The sequence below is a fragment of the Furipterus horrens genome, unplaced genomic scaffold (genome assembly GCF_987537825.1).
Source record: "Furipterus horrens unplaced genomic scaffold, mFurHor1.1.pri manual_scaffold_6, whole genome shotgun sequence".
Lineage (NCBI taxonomy): Eukaryota > Metazoa > Chordata > Mammalia > Chiroptera > Furipteridae > Furipterus > Furipterus horrens.
This window is the reverse complement of record NW_028327176.1, coordinates 138472290-138494582: the sequence shown is the minus strand read 5'-3', so window position 1 is coordinate 138494582 and position 22293 is coordinate 138472290. Positions and strand designations below refer to the sequence as shown.

Sequence of the window (22293 nt, the reverse complement as noted above, 5' to 3'; positions counted from 1 at the left end):
TGCAACACCAAAGGCACAGGTAACAAAATAAACAATAGATAAATAGAACTTCATAAAAATGTAAACATTATATGCATAAAAATATATTATCAACAAAGTAAAAATGCAACCCATAGACTGGGAGAAAATATTTGCAAATCAAATATCCAAAAAAAGGATCACTATCCAGAATACAGAAAGAATTCCTGAAACTCAACAACAAAAATACAAACCATCAGATTAAAAATGAACAAAGGGCTTTAAAAAACTGTCTTCAAAAATATATACACAAATGGCCCATAAACACATGAAAATATGCTCAACATCACTCATAATTGGGGAAATGTAGGTCAAAACTAGGAGATACCATCTCACACCCACTAGGATAGTTATTAAAAAAAAAAAAATTATTGGCAAGGATGTGGAGAGAGTGGAATCCTTGTGCATTGTTGGTGGAAATGTAAAACGGTACAGCCAATGTGGAAAACAGTATGGCAGTTCCTCACAAAATGAAAATGGGAATTACCACATGATCCAGAAATTCTACTTCTGGGCATAAGATGAAAAGAACTGAAAGACTATCAAAGATGTATCAGTACATGCATGTTCACAGCAGCATAATTCACAACTGCAAAAGCGTGGAAACAACCCAAGTGTCCATAAGCGAAATGTGTATACATATAATGGAGTATTATTCAGTCTTTAAAAAGAATGAAATTCTGTAATATGCTGCAACACAGATAAGCCCACATTATACTAAGTGAAATAAACCAGTTAGAAAAAGCAAATACTGTATGGGTCTACTTATATGAGGTACTTAAAGACAAAAACAATAGACAAAAAGTAGAATGGTGGTTGCCAGGAGCTGAAGGCAGGCAGGAATAGGGTATTATTGTTTAATGGGTAGTTTCAGTTTTGCAAGATGAAGAGTTATGGAGATGGATAGTGGTGATGGTTATATATATTTAATATCACTGAATGTACACTTAAATGTGGTCAAAATGGTAAATTTTATGTTATGTGTATTTTACCCAAATATTTATTTTATTTTTTTTTAAGAAAGGATGGAGAGAAGGGGAAGGGACTAGTCAAGGAACATGTATGAATGACCCATGGGCATGGACAACAAGGTAGGGATTGACTGTGGGAGAGGGGAGTGGGCCGGACAATGGAGATCAATGGAGGAAAGATAGGGACAACTGTAATAGAACAATAAAATATTCAATAAAGTACTGAAAAAAAAAAAGATCAAGTCAACAGATGCAGAAAAAGCACTGGATAAAATTCAACATGATAAAACTCTCAGTATCAGTAATAGAAGCAAACTTCTCTGACTTGAAAAATAGCATCTACAAAAACCCTATAGCTAACCTAATATTTGTATGATGAAAGACTTCCTTCCCATTAGATCAGGAAAAAATCAAGGATCTCTTCTCTACTCTTGTCCACAAAGCACTGAAAGTCCAAGTTATAGAGACCGAAAAGAAAGACATAAATATGAATTTATCTGCATGTGATCTCTGTATAAACAAAGAATCCACAAAATGACCCTAAAGTTAATAAGTGGGCTTCTCAGAATCAAGAGATACCAGATTTGTATTTCTATGCACTACTGTGGAAAACAAAATCAAAATATAAGAAACAATATCATTTACAGTAGCACCCCACTAAAAAAGAAATACTCAGAAATAAATTAACAAAATATGTACAAGATTTGTATACTGCAAATTACAAAAATCGTAAAAAAGTAAAAGAAAAAAATCTTAAAACCCTATATAAATAGAGATACAGCATATTCATGAAATGAAATGCTAATCTGTTATTGTTCAATATTGCTAATTCGACTCATTGTTTTTAAAATATTAACTTCCCCATATTGATCTATGTATTCAGGACAGTCCTATTCAAAATTCCACCAGAATATTTTGAATATATGGACTAATTGATATGGATGGGCAAAGAAATTATTATAGCTAAGCGATTTTGAAAGAGAACCAAAAGGAATCACACTACCTGACTTTAAGACCTATTACAAAGCTAGAGTAATCAAGACAGGGTAGTAGTGATGACATAAATCAACAGGTTAGAATAGATTCCTTAAATAAATCCAAATAAATATAGTCATCTGATTTTTGACAAAAGTAGAAAACACCTCAATGGAGAGAGGACAGTCTTCTCAACAAATAAAGGTAGAAAAACTACATGCCCACACTACAGGCTTAGCAGAAAGAGAGGAATACCCATTTTCCATGTATAGAAACTACTTACCTCAGTCTCTACAGTCCTACAAAAGGTGACATGCTTTCATGAAAAATATGAGGCATACAAGAAAATATATATATATATGAAAAATCCCAACACACTCCCAAGGGACAAAGCAATCACTAGAACTAGACTCAGGTATCACCAGTGATATGAAACTGTCACCAATCTATAATTATAGATAAAAATTTAAATTTAATACTAACACAGTAGAAAAAAAAATTTATGAAATTTTGTGAGATGGTAATAGGTGCATTTGAACATCAAAAATCTAATTCATCATTAAGTTCTATTTCCCACACTTTTATGTACAAATTTTAAAGGCAGGAGTTGCAGAAATAAGAATTGTGGCTTTATGAAAACATATTTCCTACCTTCAGAAAATTATGTAACACTGCCATTGTTCCTGCTTTTGAAGTAACAAAGATAAAGTAACAAAGGGAAGACTAGGAGATGTGACTTGTTTATCTTTATGTTCACAAAATCTAGCACAAGGTTGGAACATGGTAAATCTCAACATTTAGTGCCAAACTGAAGGAGAAGCAAGATAATTTTAAAGACAAAGAGTGAATTATGTTTTGCTATGTGTATTCGTTTTCTATTGCTATCATAACAATTTATCACAAATTCAGTGATTTAAAATAATGTGAATTTATTATCTCCTACCAATAGTTTCATAGGATGGCTGTAACAGGGATCTCACCAGGCTAAAATTCCAGGTGTTGAACTTATCTACAATACTTCTTTAAAAAGATTTTATTTATTTATTTATTTATTTTTAGAGAGAGGGGAAGGGAGGAAGAGAGGGGAAGAAACATCAATATGTGGTTGCCTCTCTCTGCCCCTATCCGGAGACCCGGCCAGCAACCCAGGCATGTGCCCTGACTGGGAAGCAAACCAGTGACCCTTTGGTTTACAGGCCAGCACTCAGTCCATTGCGCCAGACCAGCCAGGGCCACAATACTTTCTTGAGGTTCCAAGGAAGACTCTGATCTGAACAGGTTGAGAACCCCACATTCTTTGGTTCATGACTCTCTAACCCTGTTTTCAAATGCAGAAACAGCAAGCCCAGTCCTTTTCAAATAACATATCATGATTTTCTTTTCTCTCTTCTACTTTTAAAAACTCAGTTGTTTAGATGTGTCCCACCCAAATAATCCAGGAAAATCCCATCTCAAGGTCTGATTAGCAACCTTAATCGCATCTGCAACCAGAATTCCTTTTGCCATATAAGAAAACATATTCAGAGATTCTGGGGATTAGAATGTGTACATCTTGGGGGCCATTATTCTGAATATTCCACTCTGCTTTTGGAAAATTTTATTTAAAAAAAAAAAAAGGTACCTAACTGGTATCTTTAAAATTATAAAATATCAATATAAGGGATAGATATCAATATAAGGGACAGAACATATATGTGATCCTTAAAAGACTTAAAAAGGATACAATTCTATCAGTGGCTACTATCTGCTAATAATAGTTGGAGTTAATACTTCATTTTTATTTCAACATTTTTATTGTTTTAGGAAAACAGTTGGGTCATTAGGATTTATACACATAATACCTATAATTTTAAAAGCAAAATACTAACCAATTAACCAACTTGTACTCTGTGATATAACAGCGTAATTATTTCATGCAGCAGTTCAATTTAAGAAGAAGAAAAAGACCATTTATAACAAAGGAAAAATATGAATATTAAATAAGTCAAAGAGCATACAACCAACTCCATGAAGCAGTGTTTTTACATTAGCATTTTTCCATTAAATTATTCTTCACCTAATAACAGGAGGTGACATTAGTAACATGGAGGGATAAGACATCCCTCCTTCATATCACCCTGTTTAATCAATGAATTAGGCATCTACATACTAACAAATCACCTTTTGGGGTACTATGGGACCTAGCAACTTACTCCAAGGGACCCAACAGGTAAGAAACACAAAACTCCCTGCAGAACAAGCAAAGCCAGCAAAACTGCCGAGACCCCTCACACCGCAGTTTGGCAAAAATCAAGTTCAGTGCTGACCGAGGCAGGCACTCACTCAGAAGAAGGAACCTGCAGAAATCCATCCTCCCCCCCAAAAAACTTAAGACAATAATACACCACCATAAATATTTCATCTGCTGAAGGCAGCAAGCAAAATTTAAGGATGTATATACTACTTAAAATGCAAAGGCACCAACACATAACGACAAGGAATATGAAAACTCAAGCAAGGACTGCATCACAAAAAGGAACTTATGTTCTCCAACAATTGAGGTCAAAGGTACAGAATATTGCAAACTGATTGATTAAGAACTCAAAACAGTTGTTATGAGAAAACCCAACAAATAACAAGAAAACTCAGAAAAACAATTCAATGAAATCAGGAATAAAATATATAAACAAAATGAGGTCTTGACCAAAGAGAAGAAAATTATGAAAAAGAACCAAACAAAAATTCTGGAGCTAAAAATGCAATAAATTTAATAAAGTATGCAACAGAGAAAAGAAGATAAAAATTTTGAAATAACAAAAACAGAATTTAGATTTAAAAAGAATGAAGAAAGCCCTATGTGAGCTATGTCTATCTATCAAAAAGATAAATATCAGAAAAGGCAGGATTCCAGAAGGAGAAGTAAGGGAGAAGGGGGCAGAGAGTTTATTTTAAAAACAATAGCTGAAAAATTCCAAAAGGTAAGAAAAGACTCGGACACATAAATCTACAAAGCTAACAGATCATCTTATGCAAAAAGACCTTCTCCGAGACATATATTAAACTATCACAAATCAATGATAAAGAATCTTAAAACAGCCATGGGAGAAAAAAGAATATAACCTACAAAGGAACCCCCACTAGACGATTAACAGATTTCACAGCAGAAACTCTACAGGCCAGGGAAGAGCAGAATGACATATTCAGAGTTGAAAAATGAAATGGCCAGCCAATAATACTTTATCCAACAAACTTATCCTTCAGTTATGAAGGAGAAGTAAAGGCTTTCCCAGTCAAACAAAATCTGAAGGAGTTCACCACTAGACCTGTCTTGCTCAAAATGCTAAAAGGGAGTTCAAAGCTATAGAGACAGACTAATAATAGATGGAGAGCAGATGACAGCCAGTGCGGGACGGGGAGATTAGAGATGGAGGGAATTCAAAAAAAAGGAAAAAGGACTCATAGCCATGGACAACAGTGTGGTGATTGCTGGGGGAAGGGGTTTTAAGGGGACTAAATGATAATGAAAAAAAATACAATGAAGATTAAATTTTTAAAAGTGAAAACAGGCTAATCGGGCACATGAAAACATACTCAAGTATATAACACACTGGTAAAGGTGAAAAATATACAGACTTAGAAAACTGTAACTCTACATTAGGATGTTGCATTAACTGCTCAAACTATAATATAAAAGTCAACAGAAAAGAGTAGGAAAATATAGCTATTATAAGTTGTTAATAAATATACAATAAGAGAGGTAAATTGGATATGAGTAATACAAAAGGGAGTAAAAATGTCAGAGCCTTTATATGTGATCAAAGACAAGTTGCTATAAGCCAAAATGGACTGCTTTATCCATAAGATATATTATGTAAATCTCACGGTAATCACAAAGCGAAAATCTACAGATGATCCACAAAAGGCAAAGAAGAGGGAATAGGGCATAACACCATGGAAAAAACAATTTATAAGGTAGGAAGAAAGAGAGGAAAAAAATAAAAATACAAAACCAGAAAGCGACTAATAAGATGATAGTTCTAAGTCTTTGCATATCATTATTACTCTAAATGTAAAAGAACAAATTCACCAATCAAAAAGCACACAGTGGCTGGATGTATAAAACACTACCCAACTATGTGCTGTCAACAATAGGTCCACCTCAGGTTTAAGGACACACAAACACTTAAAATGACAGAATATAAAGATAATCCTTGCAGGGTAGCTATACTTGTATCAATCAAAGTAGCTGAAAAATATGCAAATATGTGGAAACTAAATTCCTGAGCAATCCATTGAGCCATGGAGAGCTCAAAACAGGAATCAAAGAATATATCAAAATGAATAAAAATAGAAACAGAATATACCAATACCCACAGGATGTGCAAAATCAAGTCTGAGAGAAAAGTATATAGCTATAAATACATATATTAAAAAATAAAAAAGATCACATGTAAACAACCTAATTTTACATCTACAAAAATTATAATAGAGGAGCAAACGACCCAAAGTTAGTAAAAGGAAGTAAATAATAAAGATCAGAAAAAGATAAAAGAAAGAGAGACCAAGAAAACAACAGAAAATATCAGTGAAACTAAGAGCTGGTTTTTCAGAAAGAAACAAAACTGATGAACCTTTAGCCAGACTATTAAGTAAATAAGAACGAAGACTCAAATAAAATCAGAAATGAAAGGGAAGAAATTAAAACTAATACTACATAAATAAATAGGATCATAACCTAGAAAAAACAGATAATCTTCTAGGATCATATAACCTCCCAACCCTGAATCAGGAATACCACCAATAACATTTAAGAAGATTGAATCATACCAAAAACCTCTGGTAACAGAAATCCCAGGACCAGATAATTTCACAGGTGGAAACATTTTTAAACTTATTCTAGGAAGCCAGCATTACCTTGACCAAGGCTAGATAAGAACCATAGAAAAATATAGACCAATATCCCTGATGAATACAGTTGCAAAAAATTCTCAACAAAATATTAGCAAATTCAGTTCCAGAACTTACTAAAAAGGTCAACACCATGACTAAGTGGGATTTATCCCTGAAATTCAAGGATGACTGAACACATACAGTTTAGTAAATGTTTATATAAACCACATTAATAAATGAAAGATAAAAATTGCATCATCTTCAAAAGATGCAGAAAAAGCATTTGAAAAAATACAAAATTCTTTCAGAATAAAAATCCTTCAATAGGTTGGGTATAGTAAGAATACGACCCCAACATAAAAAAGGCAATAAATGACAAACCCACAGCTAACATCACACTCAATGGAGAAAAACTGAAAGCTTTTCCTCTAAAATCAGAAATAAGACAAGTGTGCTTGCTCTGAAAGTCCTACCTATGACAACAAAGCAAGTCAAAGAAAAAACATCCGAATAGGAGCGGAAGAAGTAAATTGTCACTATTTGCAGATGATATAACCATATATATTGAAAATCCCAAAGACTCAAAAAACAGTTGGATCTAATCAATGAATACAATAAAGTTGTGGCATATAAAGTCAATACACAGAAATTATTTTTATATAAAAATGCCTTTTTATACAAAAAAATAAAACACAAAACATTATACCACTCACAACAGGATTAAAACAATAAAATACCTAGGAATAAATTTAATCAAGAAAGCAAAAGTTCCATACAATGAAAACTATGAAGCTGCTGAAAGGAAAGAAGACACAAACAAATGGAAGGATATCTGATGTCATGGATTGAAAGAGTTAATATTGTTAAAATGTCTATATCAAAGCCATCTATAAATTTAGAGCAACCTTTATCAAAATCCAATGGCATTTTTCACAGTAATAAAAAAGAAATCCATCTTCAAAATTGTATGAAACTGCAAAAGACCTCTAATATCCAAAGCTATGCCAAGGAAAAAATAAAAATAAAACTGGAAGCATCATACTTTTAAAATTCAAACAGTATTATAAGGCTGTAGTAATTAAAACAGTATGGTATTGGCATAAAAATAGGCATACACCAATGGAACAGAATAGAGCGCCCAGAATTAAACCCACACATATACAGTTGACTGGCATCATCCAACGGAGAAAGAATAGTCTCTTCAACTAGATAAACACATGCCAAAAAAAAAAAAAAAAAATCACCTCAAAATGGATCAAAAACTTAAACATAAAACCTGAAAGCATAAAGCTCCTGAAGAAAACATAGAAAGAAAAATCCCTGCAATTGGTCTTGGCAATGATTTTTTGGCTATAACACCCAAAGCACAAATAATAGAAGAAAAATCCAACAAGTGTGACTGCATAAAAGTTAAAAGCTTCTACACTGCAAAAGCAAAAATTAACAAATAAAAAAGCACCTATCTACAAAATGGGAGAAATTATTTGCAAACCATATAATGAATAAGGGGTTAATATGAAAATTTTCTTTAAAGGGGGAGCAGAGGAACTAAAGAGGCATTTTTCCAGACATGCAAATGGCCAACAGGTACACGGAAAGGTGCTCAAAGTCACTAGTCATCACAGAATATGCAAATCAAAACCATAATTGATACCATTTTATACCCATTAACAATAGCTATAGTCAAGATCACAGGTGACAACAATTGTTGGCAAGAATGTGGAGAAAAAGAAACCCTTGTGCATTCTTTGAGGGAATGTAAACTGGTTTAACCACTATGGAAAACAGTATACAGGTTTCTCCAAAAATTAAAAACAAACTATCATATGACCCAGCAATCCCACTTCTGGGTATATATACAAAGTAAATGAAAATAGGTAATCAAAAAAGATATATGACTCCTATGCATTATTTACAATAGCCAATATATAAAAACAATCTAAGTGTCCATCAATGAGTAAATGGATAAAAATGTTGGTATATAAATACAAAAATGTAATATTATTCATCCAGGAGAAAAAAAAAATCCTGCCATTTGCAGAAACATGAATGAATCTTAAGGACATTATGCTAAATGAGATAAGTCAGAGATGGACATATACAGGAAGATATGGCTTACACGTGGAATCTAAAATAAAAAAAACAAACGAAACAGAGTGGAATGGTGTACTAGCAGATGGGAAGTAGGGAAATGGGAGCTATATTGTTTAAGGTAAACACTTGCAACTAGTATATAAATAAGACAACCTGGATATCTAATACAGAGTGACAATAAACAAAACTATTATAAACATCAAATTTGCTAAGACTAGATCTTAATTGTTCCCACCAGTAGAATAAATAATAATTATGTGATGTGATAAGAGGTGTTAACTAATGCAACAAGGGCAATCATTTTGAACTATATCAGATCAATATGCTATATACCTCAAACTTACACAATGTTAAATGCAATTATATCTCAATAAAAACAATTAGTATAATTCAATACTTAATAAGAAAATAATTTATTTACTGATGCACTGTAATGTCACTTTTCTATATTATCATGTGTTTTTAAACATTTTCTCTAGCAGAAAACCTACCAAAGAAATATTTGCATCAATATTGAAATTGTTAACATTTAATATTAAAATAATTGTATTGCTGACAATGTTTTGAAATAATTCATGTCCATATATATTATGTAGCAGTAAATAATTTATGGGGGAAAGATCTTCATTAATGTTAGATAGGCATAAAACTAAATATGAACTGGAACTACCTTCTTAATCATAATTAAAGTATAACATGCAGTATACCATTTATATATTTCTTGTATATTATATATATATATATATATATATATATATATATATATATAATTATACACACACACAGTTATACATCTGATCTAAGGGGAACAACCCCTCATTGTAAACAGTTTAGTTCACATTAAGACAACTAAAACTAGACTTCTGGCCAAGATGGAGGCATAGGTAGACACAATTCGCCTACCTCCACAACCATAAGAAGAAATACAACTTCTTCAAAACTAAAAACAACCAGAACTACCAGAAAACTGGACTGTATGTAAGTCCAACAAACAGAGATATAAAGAAGTAATACTCATCCAGAGAGGTAGGAGGGGCAGAGCCAGGGTGGAGAGGACTCGGTGTGGCAGCAGCAACAGCAGCAAGGCTGTGGCTGTGGCCAGCAGGTGGAAAGCACAGTCACACATTATAAAAGTTGGAAGAGAAACCTGGGAAGCGATCCCAGTCCCAGACCAGACCGTGCAGCTCACGGTTGCAGTTTCAGGGAAAATAAAGCCTCACTGCTTCTGATGTACAAACCAGTAGGGGTTGGAGTGGAGGAGGAAACTGCTGTTCTCTCAGCAGAGTCCATTTGTTTAGAGGCCCCCCATCCCCATCCTCAAAAGTACACAAACTCACCCACTCTGGGAACCACAACTAGGGCAACAGCTAGAGGCACCAGTCGCATATGGGAAGTGGGAGAAGTACCTGGAAAAAGAGTGAGGGTTGAGCAAGCAGCATTGTTCCCTCTCAGATCCCTCCTCCACATACAGCACCACAATGTGGTGAGACAGGTCGCCCTCCACTGACAAATACCTTAGGCTTGGCCCCTTACAATGTAACAGGTGCTACAGCTCTACCTAAGACACAGAGGCAAACACAGGAACCTGTCAAGTTGAGGAGACAGAGAAGTATGGTCGAAAAGATGGAGCAGAAAAGGTTCCACTGGGAGAACTAAGTGACGAGGAGATAGCCAACCTAACAGATACAGAGTTCAAACACAGGTGATATTCAAACACAGGTGATAACAATGCTCATAGACTTGGCAGACATGCTTGAGTATGGCAAATGCAAAAGGAAAGAAGTGAAGGCTATGCTAAGTGAAACAAAGGAAAAGCCACACAAAACCAATGGTGAAGGGAAGAAAGCTGGGATTCAAATCAAAGATTTGGAACATAAGGAAGAAATAAACAGTCAACTAGTACAGAATGAAGAAACAAGAATTGAAAAAAATGAGGAGACTTAGGAACCTCTGGGACAACTTTAAATGTACCAAATCTGAATCATAGGAGAAGAAGAAGAGCAAAAAATTGAAAACTGATGTGAAAAAATGAAGGAAAACTTCCCGAATTTGGCAAAGGAAATAAACATATAAGTCCAGGAAGCAGAGAGAGTCCCAAACAAGCTTGACCCAAAGAGGACCACACCAAGACACATCATAATTAAAATGCCAAAGGTTCTAGATAAAGACAGAATCTTCAAAGCAGAAAGAGAGAAGAGAGTTACCTACAAAGAGGTTCCTATAACTATCAGCTGACTTCTCAAAAGAAATTCTGCAGGCAAGAAGAGACTTGGCAAGAAGTATTCAAAGTGATGAAAAGCAAGGACCTATAACCAAGATTACTCTATCCAGCAAAGCTATCATTGAGAATGGAAGGGCAGATAAAGTGCTTCCCAGACAAGGGAAAGCTAAAGAAGTTCATCATCACCAAGCCATATTATATGAAATGTTAAAGGGACTTATTCAAGAAAAAAAGAAGAGCAAAACTATGAACATTAAAATGACAACAAACTCACAACTATCAATAACAGAATCTAAAAAATAAAAACAAAAATAAAGCAAACAACCAGAATAGGAACAGAATCATAGGTATGTGGATCATTTGGAGGGTTATCATTTGGGAGGGGAAAGGGGAGAAATGAGGAAATGGTACAGGGATTAAGAAGCATAATTGGTAGGTACAAAATAGACAGGGGGATATTAAGAATAGTATAGGAAAGAGTGAAGCCAAAGAACTTACATGCATGACCTACAGCCATGAAATAAAGAGGGTGGGACTGTTGGAGGGAAGGGGGTTACTAAGTGGAGGGGAGCAAAGGGAAAAATAATGAGAGAATTTTAACAGTATAATCAATGAAATATACTTAAAAACAATTTTAAAAAAAGAAAACTAAAACTAACATGAATATCAATTTCTTCTCTCAATCAAGAATAACTTTCATGGCCACAAACAAGTCAGCCCTGAAATAAAAAAAATTAAATGTAATACAAATTATTTGTAGAAAATAGAAAAAAAGTCATTTGAAAAGTCTTCCAAAAGTAAATTATAAATATAGATAACATACGCATGCAGTGCTAAATGCTGTTTATCAATCCAATTTTGTCATATTTTACGTCATAGAAAATAGAAACTAGAGCTGTAAGTATATAGTAGAAACTTAGATTTGTTTTAAATATTTGAAAAAAACAATCACACTGAAGAAAAACAAGCCCTTTTGCAGAGTTAATGTATATTCACAAAATTGTGCTGTTTTGTTCATGAAAGAGCCTTACATATCTCTATATCTGCTTGATAGTGAGTTTGTGCCTTTTGAAGAACTAGAAAAATGTGACAACACCCAATTTCTTCTTAATAGTCCTTGTGGTAGGGACACTAACAAGACAAATGGAACAAAAACAGGGAGGTTTTTATAAAAGATATTTTAATGACCTGAAGAATTTTCAGGCACCCAAAAAGATTGTTCCTATATTTACCGGTGGGATAACATGACTCTGAATAGGTATAACTGAAGTGCCATAAGTTAGAGGAGAAGAAAAGTTGAAGGGGGAACAAGAATAAAAAATATAATTTCTCACTGATTAAATTAAATATGCATATTGTAAACTTTAGAGCAATCATAAGATAAATAAAATGAAGGAATATATGTAATAAGCCAGAAGAGAATATTAAATGAAATAAATATATTCAATATAAGAGAAGGCAGAGAGAAGGGGAAAAGGAACTGAACAGATGGGATACATCGAAAACAAATAGCAAAATGAAACACACTTAAAATCAACCATACCTAAATATAAATTAAATAAACAGAAATTAAAAAGAAGAGATTGTCAGACTAGTTAAAAAAGAAAAAGAAAAATGGGAGCAAATTATTTTTTATATGCCTAAAATTTTAAAACAGCCCAAATGTCCATCAAGATGAACACAGAAACAAATTGCTATAATCATTACAACAGAATACTATTCAGCAACAATGACTGAACTATTAATATTAACATGAGTAAATTTCAAAATAGCAGGCTCAGCGAAAGACCAGACACACACATACATGATGAATAATTCAATTTTTATGCAGAACAGAACATTCACAACTTCTCTACAGTGATAGAAATTAGAAATCACATTCAGTTTCCTGTGGTAAAGGGTGGGGCTGAATAAGGGAAGCATGACAAAACTTTGGGCTATAGAGTATTTTACTTCATGACTGGTGGTATTTAAGCAGGTATATATATTTGAAAAACATCATTCAGCTATATACTTAAAGTGGGAGAATTCATTGTCTCTTATGTAAATCAAAATTTAGTAAGATTCTAAAATAGTAAATTAGAAATCAATAAAAATATATATCCAAAAAGCCTACAAAATTTGAAAATGAAACATACTTTAAAGTAATGTCAATAGGTGGTTTCCTATGTCTTTAATAACATATATACTATTTCATTTGGAGTTTGTAAGTTTACATTTATAATTAATGTGAAGACTCGAATTCCATGTTCTACTAAAATTATACATTTTTACATGCACACCTCCCACCAAACACACACACATAAAATAAAGTAATTACCAATTGAAGCTGAGTATATTTGCTTCATGTGACTTTCGATGACAGAAGGGTCCCGAGAGCTGTAAGTTCCCAACTCAGGGTAAAAGCTGGAGCCAATGTCATCTGGGGGGTTGCGTTTTCCTTGTGAATAATTCTTGTTTATTCTAGGGTCCCAATGCTTCAGAACTGAATGGTTCCAATGTATGTATTTACCATCAAATTGTGGATTCCCATACCAACTGTAATAAAATACATGTAAATAATAATTCAGAGGTGGTAGTTCTTCCAGGTAAGGTTCAGAGACTTTGGAAGGTTTCACAGTGATTTCAACTCTTTTTAAATCCTTGATATTTGCTTCATTGTTGATTTTGTCACTCATTTGGGAATCAAAATTTTTCCCCAAGTGAAGAGTTTGTTGACGAACTTCTGGAAGAAGGTCAAGTCCAAAAGGAGCTCCAAAAGCAGCTTTATTTGGTCTCAGCATTTTTAAACCCATCATCACAGAAAAAATAAATAGAATAAAAAGTGACAAAATGATGCAAGTCCTTCTTCGAAACTTTGCCATGATGACATACTTTAAACTCCAAAATGATAAGTGTTCAGCTGTAATTTATTGAAAAACATTAATTAGTAAGTGGCATTGATATTTTCCAATGTATTCAGAAATGAAAACTCAAGTCCATAAAGTTCATTATACTGAAAACATTTTACATTAGTTATATTAATTGTATCAAATATTGACATCTACAACAGAACCTATACATGCCTAGACTAAATGGCAGTATTCATCTGGAAATACTACAATTACATTTTGTCAGATAAACATTTTAGAAATTTTATTTAACAAAACAAATATATTTTTCATTATTTGGAGAGATTTTGCATATGCTGAATATAAAAAAAAACATTCTATGTATAGTACTAAAATTTTCTAAATTTAAAGTGTTCAGAATATAGTAGAAAATCATATTTTATAAATACAGTCAATGTTGTTATTCTAAAGCAATAAGTTAAAATAAATTAACCATGATAGAACAGACAAGTAAAATTTAATCTACAAAGCAAGTGTTTCTGTCATACACAACTTTCTACAAACTGATGCTCCTATTATGTATACATGCAAGAAATACTAAGAGGAGCAAGCATTATTTCTTTCAGGGATAAAATTCAATATAAACATTTGAAAATAAAATTACCAGCTTTTAAAAGCCCCTCTCCACCTTTCGTGCTTCTGCCAATAACCAACCCTATCCCTTTTCCTTTCTTAAGGGAAACCTCTTGACTTTTGTGTTTACCATTCCCACGACCTGATTGAGATGTCCAACCCAGTAACTACCACTTTTTTCTTATTTCTCCTTTTCTTCATGCTTTGTCTTCATGTTTTGATGTAATTTATACCCCATAGTCCAGCACTATAATTACTCACTTACCAAAACCCTTGACTTCCTTTACTTTTCTCCTTTCTTAACAGTCACATGGGAAAACCTCAAATAAATGCCTGTCATCATCTTGATCTAGAACCAGTGAATGACACTGGAGAAAAACACATAACCATGTTGACTCTTCATTTTTAATTCATAACCATAAGTTTCAAACCAACATTCCAGACTACTTAACAATCCTATTACTATACCATAGTATGTTCACTTTTCTAAAAAGAATTATTTCATTTCTTCTCATTTTTAATCAAACCTGCTACATCATCAACTTACTATCTTCAAATAGCCATGTCTTATAACTCATAGTGAAAACAGAAACATTCAAAAAGGAACTCCCTTAAGAAATCAGATAACCTATTGACATCTACTTTTCTATTGTCAGCAAATTGTTCTCAATGTAAATTTGTTCTGTCTCAATGCTTTGCCTTTCTTCTATGAAAAGTCCTACTATTTTTTTTAAATTTTTGCTGAGTTTTAACAACTGCATTTTCTTTTTTCACCTCTTCATTTTGATTTTTAAGTTTCTCTTCACATACTTTTCATAATGAGTTAACTTTTGTGTTGTTCTAGTTTTCATTTATAAAATTTTTAGAATGTACTGGGACCTGAAGGACCTGAGCCACCTCCTATGCTGAAACAAAGAGGGTCTGTATCATGTGCCATGAACCTGATCACAAGGTTCCTTATTAACAGAGATGATTAAGGCATAGCCGAAGGCATCCTTCTGAGGACTTAGTTACACTCCCATTGCCCCTTCCCCTCCCCTTTGCTCATTTCCCAGAAACAAGGACCATAAGTCTCCTGACAGCCATCCCTAATCAGGGAACATTGTTCTTTCACAAACACCTACATCCTGGACTCTGGAGTGGACCAGCAAGGTGACCCATCCCCCTGGCGCTCTGCTCCATGCCCTTAAAAATCCCTCTATTCCTTCCCTTGGGGCTGCAGTCTGTTCGGACTCAGCCCACCTGCTTGAACATCCTTCAACAAAGGCTTTGACCTGGTCGACCTGACTCCTCCCTTTTTCTGGGCACAAATCTAATAAAAATAATTTAAGAAGCAATCTTTCTGTCAATTATAATTATTTTCTGATTAATATTACCTCATTTCTGAGTTTTCATATTTGTAATTTACTTATTCATTCATACCTCATTATTTATCTCAACTTAAATATTAGGTTACAGTTGTCAAATATTTGGTGAGCCTGTCTCCAGCGTTCTTTCAGTGTTTACAAAGTATATTAACTTTTTTGCTTATAATTACTCTGCATGGGATTTGACTGTGATCAGTTTCTGTTGCTAAAGATAGCAGGTCCTCCAATAACTCTGTTTTGCTAAATGTCGTTTTGTTAAAATGCTGATGAGATGTAGGAATTTAGTTCTTGTATCAATTAGTTTATGGTAAAATTTTTTTGCTATAAATTGTTTTGCTTAAAGTCACAAAAGCTATTGAAAACATAAGGGAGGACTCACAGTGTACGGGAAGGAAAGTGTAAAAGGGTAATGTTATAATCAATTGGTAATTACTGACTGGATTTAAAAATAAATAAAAATTAAAGAAATATAGAAAACATATTCTGAAACTTTTTATATTTGATAAATACACTTCTCAGATCTACAGGTGAACATAAAACACACACACAGACACAAAATCCACTTATTGAAGTTGACTCCTTTTTCTTCCTTCTTGCCTGTCAATGTAATTTCTAAAACTGGTCCCTCCTTTTTATTAACATTATTTAATGTACTCAGCTAAAAAAAAAAAAAAAAAAAACAACTATCACATCATTATAGATGATCCAATGTTTCTATCCCAACCTCCATGTCTCAAGCAACAGTAAGTTCTCTAAATCATAAGGTAGCAAGCAGATCATTGTGATTAAAAGTATGGGCTCTGCAGGTCAAATGCCTGAGTTCAAATTCTAGCTGTACCCTTTTTTAGCTATTTCACTTGTACAAGTGTCCTGATCTTTCCCTGCTTTTTTCTCATCTGTACAAGTTATTATCTCACTCTTAGGATTTTTGAGATGATAAAATAAATTAATGTTATAAACTTTTAGAATCATTCTGGCTTAGTGTCAGCACTAAATAAATATAAGCAAACATTTATAATCATGATGAATACTATCAAAGATGGGTGTCTGACAAATAATATCCAAAACATAGTTTATTCTCTCTAAATGCCTATTCTCTATATGGCTAACTTTTAAAATACTACTACTCATCCTTCAAGAAGAAACTGAAATGTTGCTGCTGTTTCTTGATACCTTTAATGGTTCCAGAGTGAAAATCACTCACTTTCTCATATATTCTTATTGTTAAAGCATTACCTGCTTTTTAAATTGGCATTCCTTTCTTTTATATTGCACCATGCTATTCATTTACATGTATTATACGCCCTATTACATCACACCTTTAGGTCCAGATATGAAGTTCTTATCCTTACAGTCAAGTAGAGCCCAACATATCTTATACATAGTCAGTGATCATTAAGTGTTCAGCTTAAACCATTTAATTTCTGGCCCTTTGGTTTTGACATTGGTATATATTTGGGTAATATGTGTATAGACAGATTCTACTGACTATACATATACTTAAGATGTTTATAGTATATAATGAACTTATTATATGGGAAGAATAATAGATATATAGATCCAATAATTTTTAAAAATCCATTTTAATAAAAATTATTATGTCTAACATAGCAAAACCACAAAGACCCTTGAAATACCTAATGGGTGTAATGATTTCACATGAAAGGAGGAGAGGAACTATTGGGTTGGCCAAAAAGTCCATTTAGTTTTTTCATAAAATAAAAGACACATTTTTCATTTCCACCAATAACTTCATTGATTTGGATATTCTGAGTATGTCAGCTATCTCTCACTATTGGCTTCTAGTGAGTAGAGGCCAGGGGTGCTGCTAAACATCCTCCAATGTGTAAGACAGCCCCACAGCAAAGACTTATTTGGCCAAAATGTCAATAGTACCAAGAAACTTAGCAAACCACTTTTGACACGTTCGATCAGTCACAGCACCTTCTCCATACACTGCACAAATCTTTTTTTGTGTTTCAGTTGTATTTTTACCTTTCTTGAAGTAATAAACATAATATGTCAAAAATGTATATTTTCTTCTATCTTCAATATTAAAATGGCTGCACAAAAATTCACCAATTTTGATGTTTTTTTTAAAAATGCACATTGATACAACAGCTGTCACAATACAACCTAACAAAATTGTTTTGAATGAAGTTAAAGACAACTAAGCACTACTAGAGCCATCTTACAGAACTAAATGAACGTTTTGGCCAACCCAATACTTATTTGGCTTCAACCAAAGAAAGATGTTTCAGAAGTCACTTGAGAGAAAAAAAAATTGCCAGTTATCTGTAGAGGTATAGGCTCTCAAAGCAGAAACCTATTCCAGGTACTAGCTATTGAAAATCTGTTATTTTCAGAGGGCAGTTTACATTGCATAATAGGTTCCTTCGAAATTTTATGGTTTCTATTTGTGTTTTGTGCTTTTAATCTTTGAAATGCTAGTTTTTGACTTGGAGGTCTAGTGAGGTCCAAGAGATCCAAAAGCAACATATCAACTATTATTTCAAAAAGTATTAGCGACTGAGCAAAAAGGAAATAAGGACTGATGGGCATGGGCAACAGTGTGGTGATTGCAAGGCAGTGCGGGGTGGTATAAGGGGACTAAATGGTAAATAAAAATATACAATAAAGAAATTATTCAATAAAATAAGAAATATTTGCTGTTATTCTGTTACTGAGAAAAGCCAAAAAGATATCACTTCTTAATTATCCATTAATAATTTATACAGACATCTATTGCTCCCCCCCACCTTTTTTTAGTATTGTTTTCTTCTAATTTTATTTTCTAAGAAACCGTTGGAGATAAACTAATACTAGAAGACACATCTGGAACTTTCAAAATCAGTTTCTGTAGCAAGGCTTCCTGCCCAGGTCTGTTTTAAGTCAACACTTGTGCCGTTCAGTTAACAAAAATTCTCATCCTTTCATTTTAATATTCACAACAACCTATGAAGGAGAAATTATTTTTAATGACATTTTACAGATGATGGGACTAAGGTGAAGAATAATTGATAACTTGATCCAAATATCTTAGCTAGCAAACAGTAAATAGCCTGCCCGAGGTTAAGCAAATAGCAAAGAGCAGAACAATTCTGGCTCTAGAACTCAAGCTTTTGCCCTCATTCCATTCTACCTTTCTACAATATATTACATAAATCAAGTCTATGGAATGTAACAACTGTAATATTTGTGACATAGATGAAAACTGCTGACACTTGGTTATATTTTTATCTAAACATTATGGACTAGTAAACAGTGATTATCTGTTACCTACTCATAAGTTGTGGCCCAAATTTAATCTCAAGACAGCTCATTTTCTGATCATACACTCACTGTGCATCACGTGACTAATGTTTTATGCGGGGAGCCTGAGAATCCCAAGATTCACTGCACGCCACCCTTTTTTCAGGGTTTACATATAGCTTAATATGAATGGAGTAATATACAATCATGAAAATGATTTGCAATGTGACTTACTATTACCAATTTTTAAATTTTATTTTGTACTCTTCTTTCAGACTGTTGTCTAAATACGTTAACATAATCCCTTTCGGTCCCATTTGTCTTTTTTTAAGTTCATATAACATTATTCTCCCTTTTTTTAAAATGCACTTCTACATTTTCCCTTTAACAGCTATCTATAGGGTCTTGCAATAATGAAACCAAAACAATCAGAACTACCTGGATTTCAATTTGCTCCTTTGGAAAATGGAAAAAGACACTAGTCCACAGTTGCACATTGAGACTTACCAAAAGGTAAGTCTACGAGGACAGTGCGGAACGTGTTAACAGGAGAATGGAAAAACCATCTCTGCGGAGCCTCGCCATCCTTGCTCTCCGCTCCTGACGCCTAAAGGCACCGGGAGAAGGCGACTGCGACCTCCCCGCTGCACCCCGAGCCGGGCAGGCCTAGACACCTCCACTCTCCCCAAAGGCTCAAGGCCAGGCTGCAGATCTAAGGATAAAGGCAGGTGTTGAAAGGCTTCAGTCACTGCCGGAATTCCCAATTTGCTGGGGAGAGGAGGGAAAAACCAAGGCGAGTGGAGGAGGTTCCATTCCAAAGTGGCGGAGACGAAACCGGCGGGGTTGGACTAAAGCAAGGTAGAAGGCACTAAAACTAACCCGGACAAAAATAAGGGGTAAGAGTGACGGAACCGGGTGCCCCAGGGTCCCGAGGATCGCAGCCTGCCGCTCCGACGGCCGGCCACCGGGCTCAGGGTCAAAGGCCGTGGGCGGGGAGCGGCGAGCAGATTGGCTGGCGGACTAGCGCGCAGGCGCTGGCAGTAGGCCCCGCGCCCGCGGCAGCCCTGTCTGCGGGGCCCCGACACCCCCAGGTCACTCACCAGGCTGTGGGAATCCGGCCACCAGCAGGGACTCCTCTGCCAATGCTGTTGAGGTTGCGAGGGGAGGGAGAGTACTCTCGGACTCCGGGATACAAGCCCAGTCAGCCCCTCCTTCAGAAGGACTCTCGCAGAGCTTTCTGGCCCGAGGGGCGGGGCTTATCAGTGGGCGGGGCTTGGTTCCTTTGGCAAAAGCCCCTGTTGTTTGTGAGGTTGGGGGCGGGGGAACTGGATGAAAAACGAGAGCTTCCCTCTGTGTCCTTAACCAGTGGGGGAAAGGGGGGGAATACAGTCTGGCTGGAGTCCTATCCTCTTTCTCCAATGATAGATGATGACCCGTCCCTCTCTTGAAAACTGGTCAGCTAAGGTTCCACTGAGAAGCTCTCACTGAGAACGGACAGCTGATTTTGATAACAGGCGTTCAAATTTTTCATTTAACTAGAGTACACTGGTTGCTTTCCAACTTTTTAAATCAAGGAACCGTGTTGCCTTATTATTATTTTTTTTAATGGAAACGTTATTTGGAAAACCAAAGTAGACAAAGATGACATTTTTAATTTGCAAAGTATTGTTAAAATCACCTTTGTACTGAAATGCTTGTAGAAATAACTGAAAACAGTGAGGCAAGTGTGAAGAACAAGAACGTTTGAAATAGAGGTTACAGCTGAAGGTTCCATCTTACATCAACCTCAGAAGCCAAGAGAATTCTCTATTTTGTTTGGTTACATAGTACCTGTAACAAGGAAATCCTGACTCAGTCTAGAATTTGTTCTCCTTAAAGCCTCACTGAATTTTTAACAAATTTTAACTTGAAATATACAAATATAAGTGCATCCCATAATTGCACATTTTAAAGAATAATAATAAAAAGAATATCCAGGTAGTACTATAGAGCTGAAGATGCAGAAAAATACCAGTATTTTGGAAGCCTTATAGGAAGGCCTCTCCTACCCCTCAGAAATAACATAGGCTGAATTTTGTATTACTCATGCCCTTGCTTTTCTTTCTTCTGTTTCCAAAATAGTTATATATGTATGATGCCATAAAAATATAGTTATTCTGGTGTTGTATTTTATATAATGAATCATACTCTTCTTTTTTCACTACACATTGAGGTTTTGAGATTCATCTATACATAAATTCATTTCATATGGTCTAAGCTGGTACATCATTATAACACCTGCAATGGTTACATTCAAAACTTTTGCCTGTAAATCACCTCTTTTAACTTGCATTTCCTTCCTTGCTAATGGGGTTGTGCATCTTTTCGTATATTTAGTGGTCATTTGTGTTTCTGTGAAATGCCTGTTCTCCATTTTGACTCATTTTTTAATTGACTTGTTTGCTTTTGAAAATTAATTTATATATAATTACGTATTTTGAAAGTTTAAAGACTTCTCTCTTGCTTATCAAATTCTACCCTAATGCATTAACCTAGTAGTAACCTTTGGTTTCTCCTAATTACCATTTATTATTGTAATAGTCTCCACCCCATAAGATCCTTGGAATTTATCTTGTCTTGCTACTGTAACAACAGAACTCATTTCTCTTTTGGCATTAGCAATAAAGATCCTTTTCCTTATTTCCCAGGCCTAGGCAAAATTTTATACCTACAGCCATTCTTTTCCCTGTCTCCATTTTAATGAGCCTCAGACATATACAAAATATATAGTGTGCAAGGAGATACGCCAATTTGGATTAGCTTTAATTACATAAAACAGAATACTCAAGAGTTGTGTAAATAAGACAAAACTTTGTTCCTCTCTTGTGGAAAAGGATTCTGGGGATTATATGATAACTCCACAGCTATAATAGATCCAGACTCCTCTTTTTATTTTATTTTTCATTTCATTTCATTCCATTTCATTTATTTATTTACTCCACCATCCTTATTGCTGGCTTCCATCCTGGCACAATATGCTGGCTTTCTTCCTCCTATCTGTCCAATATGTAAGGATGGCTGCT

The 22293-nt window shown here is 34.5% G+C and overlaps 1 protein-coding gene across 1 annotated transcript in view; it reads right to left on the bottom strand.

The window, feature by feature from the left end:
• Window positions 1–20461, bottom strand: part of MANEA (mannosidase endo-alpha) — a 51081-nt gene extending 30620 nt beyond the window's left edge. Inside the window, exons 1-2 of the mRNA XM_090280554.1 lie at window positions 20332–20461; window positions 13469–14050 (exon numbers count right to left, since the gene is read on the bottom strand). Coding sequence (XP_090136680.1) covers window positions 13469–14012 — 544 coding nt within the window. The 5' untranslated portion in view covers window positions 14013–14050; window positions 20332–20461. The remainder of the gene's footprint in view (window positions 1–13468; window positions 14051–20331) is intronic.
• Window positions 20462–22293: the final 1832 nt, after the last annotated feature.